At 41.0% G+C, this 14,950-nt stretch overlaps 1 protein-coding gene across 1 annotated transcript in view; it reads right to left on the reverse strand.

Moving 5' to 3' along the window:
• LOC112912714 (uncharacterized) overlaps positions 1-14,581 on the reverse strand; it is a 58,590-nt gene extending 44,009 nt beyond the window's left edge. Inside the window, 4 exon segments of the mRNA XM_072761595.1 lie at positions 2-2,487; positions 11,428-11,523; positions 12,411-12,537; positions 14,382-14,581. Coding sequence (XP_072617696.1) covers positions 2-2,487; positions 11,428-11,523; positions 12,411-12,537; positions 14,382-14,396 — 2,724 coding nt within the window. The 5' untranslated portion in view covers positions 14,397-14,581.
• Positions 14,582-14,950: the final 369 nt, after the last annotated feature.

A 14,950-nucleotide genomic window follows, 5' to 3' on the forward strand; every position in this document is an offset into this window, starting at 1 on the left:
GTTTCTCTTCAGTATGAATTCTGTGATGATGACTAAGGTTTGACTGGTGGTAAAAGGCCTTGCCACATTCTTTACATTTGTAAGGTTTCTCTTCAGTATGAATTCTGTGATGGTTAGTAAGGCTTGAATGCAGGCTAAAGGCCTTGCCACATTCTTTGCATTTGTAAGGTTTTTCTCCAGTGTGAATTCTGTGATGTTGAGTAAGATATGAATGCTTATTAAAGGCCTTGCCACATTCCTTACATTTGTGAGGTTTCTCACCAGTATGGATTCTGTAATGCTGAGGAAGGGTAGAGACATGTTTAAAGGCCTTGCCACATTCTTTACATTTGTAAGGTTTCTCTTCAGTATGAATTCTGTGATGGTTAGAAAGGCCTGAATGCCGGTTAAAGGCCTTGCCACATTCTTTACATTTGTAAGGTTTCTCTCCAGTGTGAATTCTGTGATGCTGAGTAAGATAGGAATGCTTATTAAAGGCCTTGCCACATTCCTTACATTTATAAGGTTTCTCACCAGTATGAATTCTGTGATGTTGAGTAAGGCGTGAGTGCTGTGTAAAGGCCCTGCCACATTCTTCACATTTGTAACGTTCTCCTGTAATATGAATTCTGTGATGTTTATAGAGGTGTGCAGCCTGCTTAAAGGCTTTGCCACATTCTTCACATTTGTAAGGTTTCTCTCCAGTATGAATCCTGTGATGCTGAGTAAGGCTTGAGTTATGTTTAAAGGCCTTGCCACATTCTTTACATTTATAAGGTTTCTCTGCAGTATGAATTCTGTGATGTTGAATAAGACCTGAGTGAGTCTTAAAGGCCTTGCCACATTCTTTACATTTGTAAGGTTTCTCTTCAGTATGAATTCTGCGATGAATATTAAGGTGTGAGCGCTGGATAAAGGCCTTGCCACATTCTTTACATTTGTAAGGTTTCTCTCCAGTGTGAATTCTGTGATGCTGAGTAAGATAGGAATGCTTATTAAAGGCCTTGCCACATTCCTTACATTTATAAGGTTTCTCACCAGTATGAATTCTGTGATGTTGAGTAAGGCGTGAGTGCTGTGTAAAGGCCCTGCCACATTCTTCACATTTGTAACGTTCTCCTGTAATATGAATTCTGTGATGTTTATAGAGGTGTGCAGCCTGCTTAAAGGCTTTGCCACATTCTTCACATTTGTAAGGTTTCTCTCCAGTATGAATTCTGTGATGCTGAGTAAGGCTTGAGTTATGTTTAAAGGCCTTGCCACATTCTTTACATTTATAAGGTTTCTCTGCAAAATGAATTCTGTGATGTTGAATAAGACTTGAGTGAGTCTTAAAGGCCTTGCCACATTCTTTACATTTGTAAGGTTTCTCTCCAGTATGAATTCTGCGATGAATAATAAGGTGTGAGCAATGGATAAAGGCCTTGCCACATTCTTCACATTTGTAAGGTTTCTCTCCAGTATGGATTCGCCTATGTGTATTTAGGGATGAGCAGATCTTAAACGTTTTGCCACATTCTTCACATTTGTAAGGTTCCTCTCCAGTACGCAGTCTGTGATGTTGAGGTAGTACTGAGTCCAAGGCAAAATCTTTGCCACATTCCTTATAAATGACACTTTTCTCTCCACTATGGGCTGTCTTATATATACTTAGCCTTGATGCTTGACAAAACATGTTCCCAGGTTGATTACACCTGAATGGGTTTTTTCCCACATGAATTCTCTGTTGATCATCAACATTGGAGGCCTGGTAAAGAGCACTCTCACATTCACTTTTAGGATTCCCTCCTGTATTCATACTATAATGTGCACTAAGGTTAGAGTTTTGATCAAAGACTTCCCCACATTTACTACACTCATGATGGTTCCTTAGAAACTGAGTCCACACACATGGACTAACATTGGAGCCCTGGATAAATGTTTTCTCAGATTCACTGCATTGAGCAACTCTGTCTCCACTGAACAGGCTCTGGTAATTTGGTAGGATTGACTCCTTAGTGAAACACCTCTCAAATGGATCCTGTTTAGCACTTTGTTCTTCATTTTTAAATCTCTGATGTTTAGAAATATTTGACTGAATAGTCAATCCAATTCTTTTTTCACAAGGGTTCAAATAATTATTTTCAGCCTGGACTAGGTAACTTCCCAGATTTTCCAAACTGTCGTCGTTCCCTAAATATGTAAGTTTCAATATTTGATTTGAGCTTTTGTTTTCAGAAACACACTGCTTTGTGGAAGTAGCAGACTTAAAAAGGGAGGTTACTGAAAATGTTCTATATCCTTCACCATTTTGGCCAGGGAGATTCTTATTATGCGCAGATATCTCAGTATGGTTGTGGCCTTCATGATGTCTTTGATGCCCTTCACTCTCTCCATCATCGTCCCAGTCTGTCATGAAGTGTAAATTCTCAATGGCATTATTTTTTAATCTACCCATTGACACTCTTTGGAAAGAAGCTTCGATGCTTGGCATTGACAGCAAGCTCTGGGTGTCACGAGAAGATATGGCTGAAAGAAATCAAGAAAGAGAAATGTAAAATTATTCCACTTACTACTCTCAGATGAATATGCTAACAACCACTAATAGATAACCTGAAAATCAGTCAGAAAACATCAGCAAGATGGCTCGGAAGGAATCATCAGGACTTTGTTCCTCAGTGGACACATAAACTAACACAGAATGTACTGACCACATAGCCTCATAGATAGCGGTAGTACTACAGCTATAGTAGTAGTACTGTAGTACTGTCATGCTATAGTACAAATTACTTTCTTATATCACAAAAAATCAGGAAAGTCCCGTGAGTCCGAAGTTTGCAAAAGGGAGGAAATTTAAACATAAGCAGAAAAGAACAAAGAGGAAACAGCAAAAATAGGAAAATATAGGGCAGCACGTGTGACTCAGTGGTTTGGCGCTGCCTTCAGACCAGGGTGTGGTCCTGGACTCGGTATCGAGTCCCACATCTGGCTCTCTGCATGGAATGGAGCCTGCTTCTCCCTTGGCCTCTGTCTGCCTCTCTCTCTCTCTCTCTCTCTCTCTCTCTCATGAATAAATAAAAATTTAAAAAAAAAAGGGAAATTATCAACAACAGGAAGAGTTGGTTTTCAGGAAAGATCAATAAAATTGACAGACTTTTAACAAAATCAAGGAAGAATGAAAAAAAAGGTAAATTAAAATCAGAAGTGAAGTGACAGTAGACAGTATTAACTGATACCATAAAAACACAAATAATAATAAGTGAGAATGGATAACTATATGCCAAGAAAGAGATACCAAAAATGGGAATAAATTTCAAAAAGATGTAAGCTCCCTAGATTTCAGGATTCCAATAAATATTTCCTGAAGAAATATTAAAAAGTCACAATTGATCTACAACTACTAAGTAGATGGAAAAAGTAATTTAAAACTTCCCAACAAAGAAAAGTCTTATTCCAAATGAATTCACTGGATAATTCAGAGATTTAATGTAAAAGTACCTTTTTTTTCTTTAAATATTTTGTTCCTTTATTCATGAGAGACACGCAGAGAGAGGCAGAAACACAGGCTGAGGGAGAAGCAGGCTCCATGCACAAAGCCTGATGTGGGACTTGATCCAGAGACTCTGTTTCACGCCCTGAGCCAAAGGTAGACACGCAACCGCAGAGTCACCCAGGAGTCCCATGGAAAGGTATTTCAAATCTCTTCCAACATTTTCAGGGAGGGAAGAGAAGGGAAATTCTCAAAATAGTCTCTGTGACTCAAGTGTTACCAGGTTGTCAAAGGCAAAGGAAGACTGTACAAGTAAAGAAGATTACAAACTACTACCTGTGAGGCGCAGTTATACAAAGTCCACAATAAAAAAAGCAAACTAGCACACTGAATCAAAAGCACGTTTTACAACACAATTAAAGGCAATTCTTCCTGGAATTCAAGGGTGTTTCAACATATGGAAAACTATAAGTTAAAGGCTCCACATTAACAGAATGAAGATCAAAAATGGCAATCAGGGCAGCCCCGGTGGCGCAGCGGTTCGGCGCCGCCTGCAGCCTGGGGTGCGATCCTGGAGACCCGGGATCGAGTCCCACATCAGGCTCCCTGCATGGAGCCTGCTTCTCCCTCTGCCTCTCTCTCTCTGCGTCTATGAATAAATAAACAAAATCTTAAAAAAAAAAATGGCAATCATATTGCTGCAGAACAAGAATATGAGTATACTGGACAATGTTTCATTATTAAAAACACTCAAGGAAAGTAGGAATAGAAGCAAACCACCTTAACTTAATAAAGGCCATATAGGTATGAAAACCTGAAATCTAATATATTCAATAGTAAAGAAAAACTGTAAGCTTCTTCTGTATGATCATAACAAAGGGATTGCACTTCTATTCAACACAGTACTGGATATTCTAGTCTGAATGGGAAAAAAAAAACATAAATGAATTCAAATGGGAAAAGAAAATGCAAGTTTATCTCTTTACGGATGACATCCTTAAAAAAACCCTAAAGAATACTTATTTTTTTGTTGTTTTGTTGGCTATCACGGGTATTGTTTATTTCTACTAATTTTTTCTAAGACACACTCCATTTTCAATTTTTTTAATACTATAAATGCCTGAATTAAGTTGCAGTTTCAACTTTTTTCTTTTTTTTTATTATATTCATTTCTTTATCATAGTAGGTTCCATACCTAACATGAAGCCTAACTGGCTAGCTGGGTCCTGAACCCAGGACCCTGAGATGGAGACCTAAGCTGAGATTAAGAGTCAGATGTGCAACCGAATGAGCCACCTAGACACCCCCAACTTCTCTTCTAAAGGTTACAAGACAAGGAATGAGAAAAGGAAGAAACTTAGCTGTGATCAAGTAGAGAAAGGAACTAACAAAGAAAATCAGAGATAGAGACCATAATAAACAGTAACATAACATTGACGTCAATGCCCAGATTTTCCAAAAAATAATCAAAATTTTCACTACATTAACTAAGAAAAAAGGAGAGAAGCCTCAAAAACTAAAACAAGAAATGGGACAGAAAACACAACAGATAACTACAGAAATACATAGTGTGATAACAGATTGCCATGAACAATTATATACGAACAAATGAGGTAACTTAGAAAAATCCCAGATAATTCCTCTATATATATATATAAAACTACCAAGATTGAAATATAAATCTTAAACCCAACAAGTAGATCTTCACAGACCAGTAACAAGAATGTAAGTTGAATATAGAATAAAAAAATTCCAGGCACAGAAAAGCCCAGGACCACAACCTTCGCTGGTCAGTTCTACCGAACATTAAAATGATAATAATAATAAATGACAATCTTCATCAAAATCTTACAAATAGTGGAATGGACAGAACATATTCAACATCATCCTATGAGGCCCAGCATTACCCTGGTACCAAAGCAGGATAAACATCGTACAAGAACAAAATAGTCTAGTTTGTTTGATATACGTGTTGCTACTCTGGCTTTCTTTTGACATCCATTTGCAACTACAATGTTTTTCCATGCAAGTGTAGCGAGTACCTAGCACCATAGAACCAGATTCCAATACCACTGACCATATCCCCTCTGCTATATCCTTTAGCCTCATGATTTATCTATTCTATAACTGAAAGCCTATACCTTCCATTCCCCTTTACCCAGTTGGCCCATCATCCCTCTCCATTCCACTCCAGAAAGCAGCAGTTCTGTTTCGTTTTTGGAGTGGGTCTGTTTCTGCCTTTTTTCTGCTTTCTTGCCATTGATGACAATGAAAATAGACCTAGGAAGTATTGTGCTGGCCACTGTAAATAGACCTAGAAAGTACTGTGCTGATAAGTCAGGCAACTAAAAGCAAATAACACATGATTTCACTTATAAGTGCAGACTAAAAAACAAGTGAACAAATAAATAAAAAGGAGAAACAGATGCATAAATATCAATTTCATGTTTTTATTTTTTAAAATTATGTTCATTTATTCATGAGACACACACAGAGTGAGGCAGAGAGAAAGGCTGAAGGAGAAGCAGGCTCCCTGCTGGGGATCGATCCCAGAACCTGGGATCACAACCCGAGCCGAAGGCAGAGGCTCAGTGACTGAGCCACCCAGGTGCCCATCAACTTCATTTTTAAATAAACTCATGGATAATCACAAGAAGTATAAAAATTACATGTTCCACATATTCTATAGCACAACAAGGTTGCCTATAACAGTTTTCCAATGCTAGCAGAAGACAAGGACTCTCAGATTCAAATCCAAGGATCTTAGGGTTCATGACACATGAAACAGAACAAATTTCTTGATCACGCTAATTTCACTGGCCAGCTCCAAATGCCCATTTCACACATGTAGATGCTGCATGTGCAGTGGGTTTGTGTCACATCTGTGAGACCCTGAGCACAGGGAACCCCAATATCTTGAAGGAGCAGAGAGCATATCTTCCTGAACCTTTGCCATAAAGATGATATCCGTTTTCCTCTACAGTTAACAAATCTGTCCTCCACCTAAGGGTAAGATATTATCACTATATTTCAAAGCATTTAAAAAAAAAAAAGGCATTTTAATATTCACTCATCAGCAGAAAGTCACGTAAGTATAAACACTTTCAGTGCCTCTATCCTTAACATACACAGTAATTTAAACCCATAGAATCCTTTCCCAACAATATCCACCACTCAGTCTGACCCCAGCATGTCTCCTGACTAATTTTCCCAGATATGCACCACCTCATCAAACACTCATTAGCCTGACACAGGATCTGGGATAAAATCTATTCAATGTGGGTTGCCTGCGTGGCTCAGTCAATTCAGTGTCTGACTCTTGATTTCGACTCATGTCATGATCTCAGTGGTTGTGGGTTCAGGTTCCTCAACAGACTTTGGACTCGGTGCTCAGCATGAAGTCTACTTGAGATTCTCTCCCTCTCCCTCCCACCCCATCCACATACACCCTCTCTGTAAAATAAAGTCTTTAAAACTTGAAAAAAGCAGTTTACATCAGGAAATATTTTTCAAGGCTATCATTGGCAGGATACAACGCAGAAGAATTGGGTGACTTATAACATTCACTTCTGCACTGTTCCTGTAGGGCTTGCATTCAACCACGTAAAGAAATCCCAGTACTCATGAAGGTCTACCTTAAACTTCTGTAGTGAAATTGCAGGGGAGATGTGTGAAGATACACCTAAACTGTGCAGAAGCATATTAATTTACATGTAGTTGATGACAGATCTTGTACTTCTAACCCAGGCAGAGGCAGGTCCTGGAAACAGTGCAATCATGCGTCATTACAAGAAAATGGCTGAGAAGTGGGAAACACATAGGATTTAGGGCAGAGATGTTCACCACCCATCAACAAGAAATATCATAAAGAACAACATAAGGGCACTTGGGTGGCTCAGTTGGTTAAGCCTTAGCTGAGGTCGTGATCCCAGTGTTTTGAGACTGAGCCCCATGTCAGACTCCCTGCTTGGTGGAGAGCCGGCTTCTAACTGTCCCTCTGCTGCTCCTCTTGCTTGTGCTCTCTGTCAAATAAATATATTAAATCTTAAAAAAAAAAAAAAAAAAAAAAAAACAGGGCAGCCCGGGTAGCTCAGCGGTTTAGCGCTGCCTACAGCCGAGGGCTGGAACCTGGAGACACGGGATCAAGTCCCATGTCGGGTGCCCGCATGGAGCCTGCTTCTCCCTCTGCCTCTGCCTCTGACTCTGCCTCTCTCTCTCCCTCTGTGTTTGTCTGTCATGAATAAATAAATAAAATATTTAAAAAATAAAAACATTAAATTAGGGGATCCCTGGGTGGCGCAGCGGTTTGGCGCCTGCCTTTGTCCCAGGGCGCGATCCCGGAGACCCGCGATCGAATCCCACATCAGGCTCCCGGTGCATGGAGCCTGCTTCTCCCTCTGCCTGTGTCTCTGCCTCTCTCTCTCTCTCTCTATCATAAATAAATAAAAATTAAAAAAAAAAAAGAAGTGTGATAAAAAAAACATTAAATTAAAAGAAAAAAGGAACAATATAGACATGACGAGACCACGTAAATGAAACGGGATCACAAGGACAAACATTCTTTGGGTGGCTCTGAAATGAGGTGAAGATTGGGAGGAAATGTTGATCTTATTATGAATATAGCTGACCTACTGCTTGTGCGTGGAGTGGATGAAAATCATGGAATTGCTGGTCCAGATCACAAGCTCACAACATGGTATCAAGGAATAACAACAATGGTCCATAAAGCAAATGTATCATTTTGATAAGATATCACAACCTTTTTTTTTTTTTACGATTTTATTTTTTATTCATGTGAGACACAGAGAAAGAGAGAGAGTGAGGCAGAGACACAGGCAGAGGGAGAAGCAGGCTCCAGCATGGAGCCCAAGGAGGGACTCGAACCAGGGTCCCCAGGTTCAAACCCCTGGCCACAGACGGCACTAACGCTGAACCACCCGGGCTACCCGAAATGACTAATGAAAGCAAATGAAAAGAAACCATAATATAACACTTTCAGAATATACTTCAATTTGTTATCCTTGTTGAGAAAACATGAAAAAATTGAAAACCTCAGTCACTACACAGAGAACAATGACACTTAATACATCTCTGATTGATATAATATAGATCATTATGATGCTTTTAGAAAAACAAAGGATTCTATCTCTGTGGTCTTAGTATATGAGAAAATTTCTAAAATGATAAAAACTACCAACCATAAAGTTTGATATGACAAATTGGATTACATTAAGAACTTCTCTGCATCATAAGCTCAAGAGACAGAAATAGAGTGAGAGAAGGAATAAAGGACCCATTCTCATAATATATATATGGATCTATAAAGCCTGAAGAAAAAAAATACCAAAACAGAAAAAATAGGCACAATAACCCAGCAGACACTTTGAAAAAGAGATTGTCAAGAGATGAAGAAGAGCCACATCAAAGAGACTAAGAGAGTTTGTGACACTTGCCCACAACAGCAGCTCACCCTCCCTGACACTCGAAGGCCACCCTGTGGAAAAACTCGTACCTCTCCTCAGGAGAGAAAGAAACGAGTGACCTGTAGGTTCAGCGATCTGGCTTCTTGGCTGCTGCCGGAGGGACTTGTTTCTGTCACGCATGACATGGAAGCAGAGGGAACGACAGCACCCTCTGGATGCATTGTGGTGGCTGCTCAGACAGAGGGTGAGTGTTCAAACAAGAAAGAGACTACAGAGGTCAAGCAGAGGAAGGAATCATGTTAGGCATGGGACTCTTAATGTCGGTTCAGATCATGGTCATGATCCTTCAGATGGTCTCTGAACTCTGGACTTGAAAACTGTCATCCTTGGGGCACCTGGATGGCTCAGTCGGTTCTGCGTCTGCTTTCAGCTCACATCCTGATCCCAGGGGCCTGGGATTGAGCCCAGGTCAGGCTCCCTGCTCAGGGCGCACTCTACTTCTCCCTCTCCCTCTGGTCCTCCCCTGTGCTATGCTCTCATTTGCTCTTTCTGTCTCTCTCAAAAGAATTGATTAAAAATCTTATGGAAAAATTAAAAGAAAAAGAAAATTGTCATCGTGTAACTAAATACACAAGTAAAACCAAAACCACAACTAACTAATGTAGTGGAAAGTCCAAGACAAAAGGAAGCACATTGTTATGGAATGACAAAGCCAGAATAAGACAAAATTTAACCCTAGAAAAGTGACATTAAAATAGATGCATTAGGGATCCTTGGATGGCGCAGCGATTTGGCACCTGCCTTTGGCCCAGGGTGCAATCCTGGAGACCCGGGTTCGAGTCCCACATCGGGCTCCCGGTGCATGGAGCCTGCTTATCCCTCTGCCTGTGTCTCTGCTTCTCTCTCCATCTCTCATGAATAAATAAATAAATAAATAAAATCTTTCAAAAAAAAAAAAAAAAACACCAAAGAGATGCATTTTTCTCAAGGAAACTTTCTATAAAACTAATTTTAAACTCTATGTATCATAAAAAACAAGCATGAATTATTGGCTGGTTTTCACTGACCACAGTATAAAAAAGAATGTTCATTAAAATGAATCATTAAAAGCTGTAAGTGAAAATCATACGAACAACCACTTAAAAAGGCATTATACAAATGTATTATTTTAGTAATATATCCCTCCTTGAACAGAGAATTTAAGGCTACAACCCACTCCTTAGAACCAAGGAAATAAACAACATCTTCATTTCCAAATAAACACCAAGAAAGTTGCAAAATATGCTGAAGGCCACTATACATAAAATACATATTTGGGATTAAATTCAGATATATTCCAAGGAAAGTAGAAGAAAAACCCAATGACTAATTATCACTGAAGTAAAATTACATTTATGAACAAAAGCTTTCTTTAAAATACAGGAATTATACGAATTATACCTCAGTGCTTCTTTTTTTTCTTTAAGACTTTATCCATGTATTTGAGAGAGAATGAGAGAGAGAGAGAGAGCACAGCAGGGGAAGGGCAAGGAAGAAGCAGACTCCCCACTGAGCAGGGAGCCCAATGGGGAGGGGCTGAGCCCCAGGACTCCAGGATCATGACCTGGGACCAACTGACTGGCCACCCAGACATCCCTCTACCTCACATGCCCATGTCATATCAGAACTTTTGATCTAATAAATAACAGATGAATCTCATATATAACGAAGAAAGTGAAAACACACTTGACAAAATAAAAAGAAATTTCTGTCATACAAGACAAATTCATCCAATGATGCAAGTATTAAGAAAGAAGGTAAAAACTGAGAATTTATTATAGCCTTCAAGTTCTAAGGTCTAAATGTTCTAGCTCCCCCATGGCATTAATTTAGGTAGGAATTCTAGGATACAAATAGATATGTTATATTATTTCACCACTGAGGAATGGAACACACTGTTATATCCTAATTTCAGTTCATACAAAGAAAAAATTAACTTTCAAGGTGAAATAAAGATTAGATTTTCTTAGTTTAGGGAGGTGCTTTGTTATCTGATGAAATTACTGAGTGTCAATTTTGTACAATCAAGATTAAAGCCTCCATAACGTTGGAATGCATAAGGCAGAAAACGTGGTACCTGTCTCCAGTGTTCCCAGGATTTCTGCACCAAACCCCAGTATGCCCACCACTACCCCGACAGGCTTCTCATGACGCAAAACAGAACTTACAAAGGGCTAAGTCTATGGATCCTGAGAAACAGGGAGACTTCCCCAGGACCCTCACAGCAATGGAGAACCTTTCAATGATGGAGACCCTCCCACTCCCAGGGGAGTCTCCTGGCCCTCCCTGTGGAAGTGATGGACCATCAGTGGAGCTGAAGGAGAATCCTTAGAGAAGCTAAGAGCTTGATAATGGTGGATAGCACATGTCCCTCTGTGACAGGGAGAAAAATATAAACTAGGTTTCTCAAGAGTGTATCCATTCAAGGAGAACTACTCCCACCACAATTTAAGGTCTCTCTTCCCCCTTCACATGTGGACCGCACCTCTGTCATCTGCCTCATCCATTTCCACTTACCTGGATGGATGGTTACTCTCTTCTTTCTCTTCACACTCCAAGGCTCCTTCTTTTGCTCCAAAAAGGAGACCAGGTCTGGCTTTGACACAATGAGGCCTGGTTATTAGGAAAAAGGAAAATGGGTATTGCTGGAGATGTTCAATCAAGTATCATGCTCAGTAGAGACCACAGGACAGTGTAAAATTATAGAAAATACCTTCCCAAATGCTACTGACCAACAGCCCCTTTAGAACCAGTAGGAGGGCACACCGGGTGACTCAGTGGTTTGCGCCACCTTCAGCCCAGGGTGAGATTTGGGAGACCCGGGATCCAGTCCCACATCGGGCTCCCTGCATGGAGCCTGCTTCTCCCACTGCCTGTGTCGCTGCCTCTCTCTCTCCGTGTCTCTCATCAATAAATAAAATCTTAAAAAAAAAAAAAAAAAAACAAGCAGAAGGAGTTTCAAATATTCAAATCATGGCTTCTACTTCCACGGACTAGATACAATAATAATACATAAAAACTGGAGTTTAAAATTCGGCAGCACCATTGGATGCCTGTCAATGTTTAGTACTGACATTCATCAACAGAAATGATGATGCTCCTTAAGGAAGGAGAATTAGGGGGGAACCCCTGGTGGCTCAGCAGTTTAGTGCCTGCCTTCAGCCCAGGGCGGGATCCTGGAGTCCCGGGATCAAGTCCCACATAGGGCTCCCAGCATGGCGCCTGCTTCTCTCTGCCTATGTCTCTGCCTCTCTCTGTATTGTCTCTCATAAATAAATAAATAACATGTTTTTAAAATTTTTTTTAAAAAAAGGAAGCTGAAGCTAGAGCTGAAAAGGAAATATGAAGATTTTTCTCCACATCTACAAATCCCCATTTATTTCCCTTTTTGCATGGATCCGAATTCCAGTCATGCAGAGGAATCTTCTAAGAGTCAGTCTTCAAAGGAAGGAAGAAAACCCAGAGTGTGGTCTGCGAAACCTGGAAGGAGTCATCCTCACCCAAGGAGAGAAGGTTTCCATAGTTCTCTAACATCACATCCCTGTACAGTTCCCGCTGAGTGTGGTTCAGGCATCCCCACTCCTCCTGAGAGAATTCTATGGCCACATCCCTGAATGTCAGCAGTCCCTGCAATAAATACCACAGTTACCAAGTGGCCACAGGCAGAGTTCACAAGGTACCTAAGAGGAAAGAGGGAGTTAAATGTCACCCCCTAGATCCCATGATCTGACCCTTACTGCTCATGGGCTTGTACCCTCTTTGTCCCATATTTTTCTCAGCCTCTTCTTTCTACCTTAATCTTTTACTTCAGGCATAGACTCCTGTGATGGAAACAGAAACTATCCAGCAAAAGAGGATAACTCCCCTGTGAAAAAGGTTGGCCCGGGCCAATTTTAGCTTAACCCCTGACTCACAATTATGCAGTTGGACCAAGGAGTGACCCATGGAATGACCAACAGTTGCCTTGAACTCATTATAATACTAAAATCTCCACTCAAGGAGAAGCACAAACCTCATTTATATAACAAAGTACATAGAGAACTGTTATCCTCAGCTTCACATGCCACCTTCTACTTAGCTCTACATAAGATGACAAGGCTCCAATTTCTAAGTATCTACCCTAACCCTAAATAAAAGGAAATCATTCCCTCTGGCTCTGGGAGTCTCTTGTTGGGAAGTTACTCTCTGTGATCTCCGTATTTGCCGCAAGTCAAGTTTCCTTTGTGTGACAACTCGACCTGGTGTAGTTTCTATCTGTGATTCCCCAAGGAGTGAACTCCTTTTAGCGAAGTTCTACTAGAACTGGTTCTGGCTAGGTCAGCTTCCTGCTTACGCACTAAGATGATGTTTAACACAGTAATATGCTCTAATGTATTGTCCAACTTTGACATAAGAGGATGGCATATGATTCAGAAAACCATTATGAATACTGTATGTTTATCCAAGATAATTTATAAAATAAAGCTGTTGGGACACCTGGGTGGCTGGGCAGTTGAGCATCTGCCTTTGGCCCAGGGCATGATCCCAGGGTCCCGGGATCGAGTCCCACGTGGGGCTCCCTGCATGGAGCCTGCTTCTCCCTCTGCCTGTGTCTCTGCCTCTCTCTCTCTGTGTCTCTCATGAATAAATAGATAAAATCTTTTAAATAAATAAATAATAAATAAATAAATATGTCAACAGAGGCATAACAAATTCCTGAGTACTGTAATTTATATCATGCGTTATAGGTGGTATCTATTTTTTTTCAAGATTTTATTTATTTATTTGAGAGAGAGAGAGAGTGCAAACAGGTTGGGAGAGGGAGAAGCAGATTCCTTGTGAAGCAGGGAACCCAAAGTAGGGCTGGATCCCAAGACCCTGAGATCATGACCTGAGCTGAAGGCAGATGTTTAACGACTTCACCACACAGGCACCCACAGTTGTGTTTACTTCTTAGGTGGAAAATTTTGGTGGGTTACAAATGTACTTATCAAAGTCCAATGTGAATTAGAATTTTCTTTTTTTTTAATTTTATTTATTCATGAGAGACACACAGAGAGAGAGAGAGAGAGAGAGAGAGAGCGAGTGAGAGAGAGAGGCAGAGACACAGGCAGAGGGAGAAGCAGGCTCCCTGGAGAGAGCCCGATGCCGGACTCCATCCCGGGTCTTCCAGGATCACGCCCTGGGCCGAAGGCAGGCGCTAAACCGCTGAGTCACCCAGGGATCCCCCAAATACAATCTTCAAAAATAAAAAATAAATACAGTTTTGGTGGCTTATTGGAAGCCCCGTTGGAGAGAAGGGAAAGAAGGTGATGGGGAGAAGTGTTCTAAGATCGAACCTTGAGTATTGTATTTGAAAAGGTTTTTAAAAATAAGTGAAACCACGAGGCAGAAATATCAGAGCTAGAGGAATCAACATTTGCAATCTCCAAATGCAGGGAATTTCAGGCAAAAAAGGCAAAGCGGCCTCTCACCTGGGACACAAGGCTTACCTGAGACCGCGCCATTTCTGCTCCCTTCACCTGGTCCTCTGGCTGCTCTCGCACAAGATCTTCCTGGAGATCAGGAGAATACACCTTTAAAGCCGGCCACAGTCTCTCCACCTATAAACTGCTCCCCTGCAGGCAGGACTTTGAAATGCACAAAAAGCCCAACTTCCTAGTCCTTTGGGCCTGGAGCTGTTGAGAAGCTGTGACCTCCCAGCTGGAACTCAGGAACTGATTTTCCTTCTCTGCTTCCAGGGGCCCTCCCCTCCCCCAGATGCTCACAGATTCCGCTACAGCATAGGTCCCGTGTGCTGTGGCCCTAATCCTCCCTGACTCTGTCGTGGAGACCATTACCTCTCCTAAGGCGCAGCCTGCTCTCAATTCTCAGAAATTAACAGGAAGCCTTTCTCCTTAACTGCGGCCTCCCTGAGAATCACCTGGAGCACCGACTTAACGCTGTTGTTTCCACCATCAATTGACAGAATCAGAGGGGGAAGAACTTTTTTTTTTTTTAAGATTTTATTTACTTCTTCATGAGACACAGAGAGGCAGAGACAGGCAGAGGGAGATGCAGG

Source organism: Vulpes vulpes, chromosome 1 (assembly GCF_048418805.1).
Source record: "Vulpes vulpes isolate BD-2025 chromosome 1, VulVul3, whole genome shotgun sequence".
NCBI lineage: Eukaryota > Metazoa > Chordata > Mammalia > Carnivora > Canidae > Vulpes > Vulpes vulpes.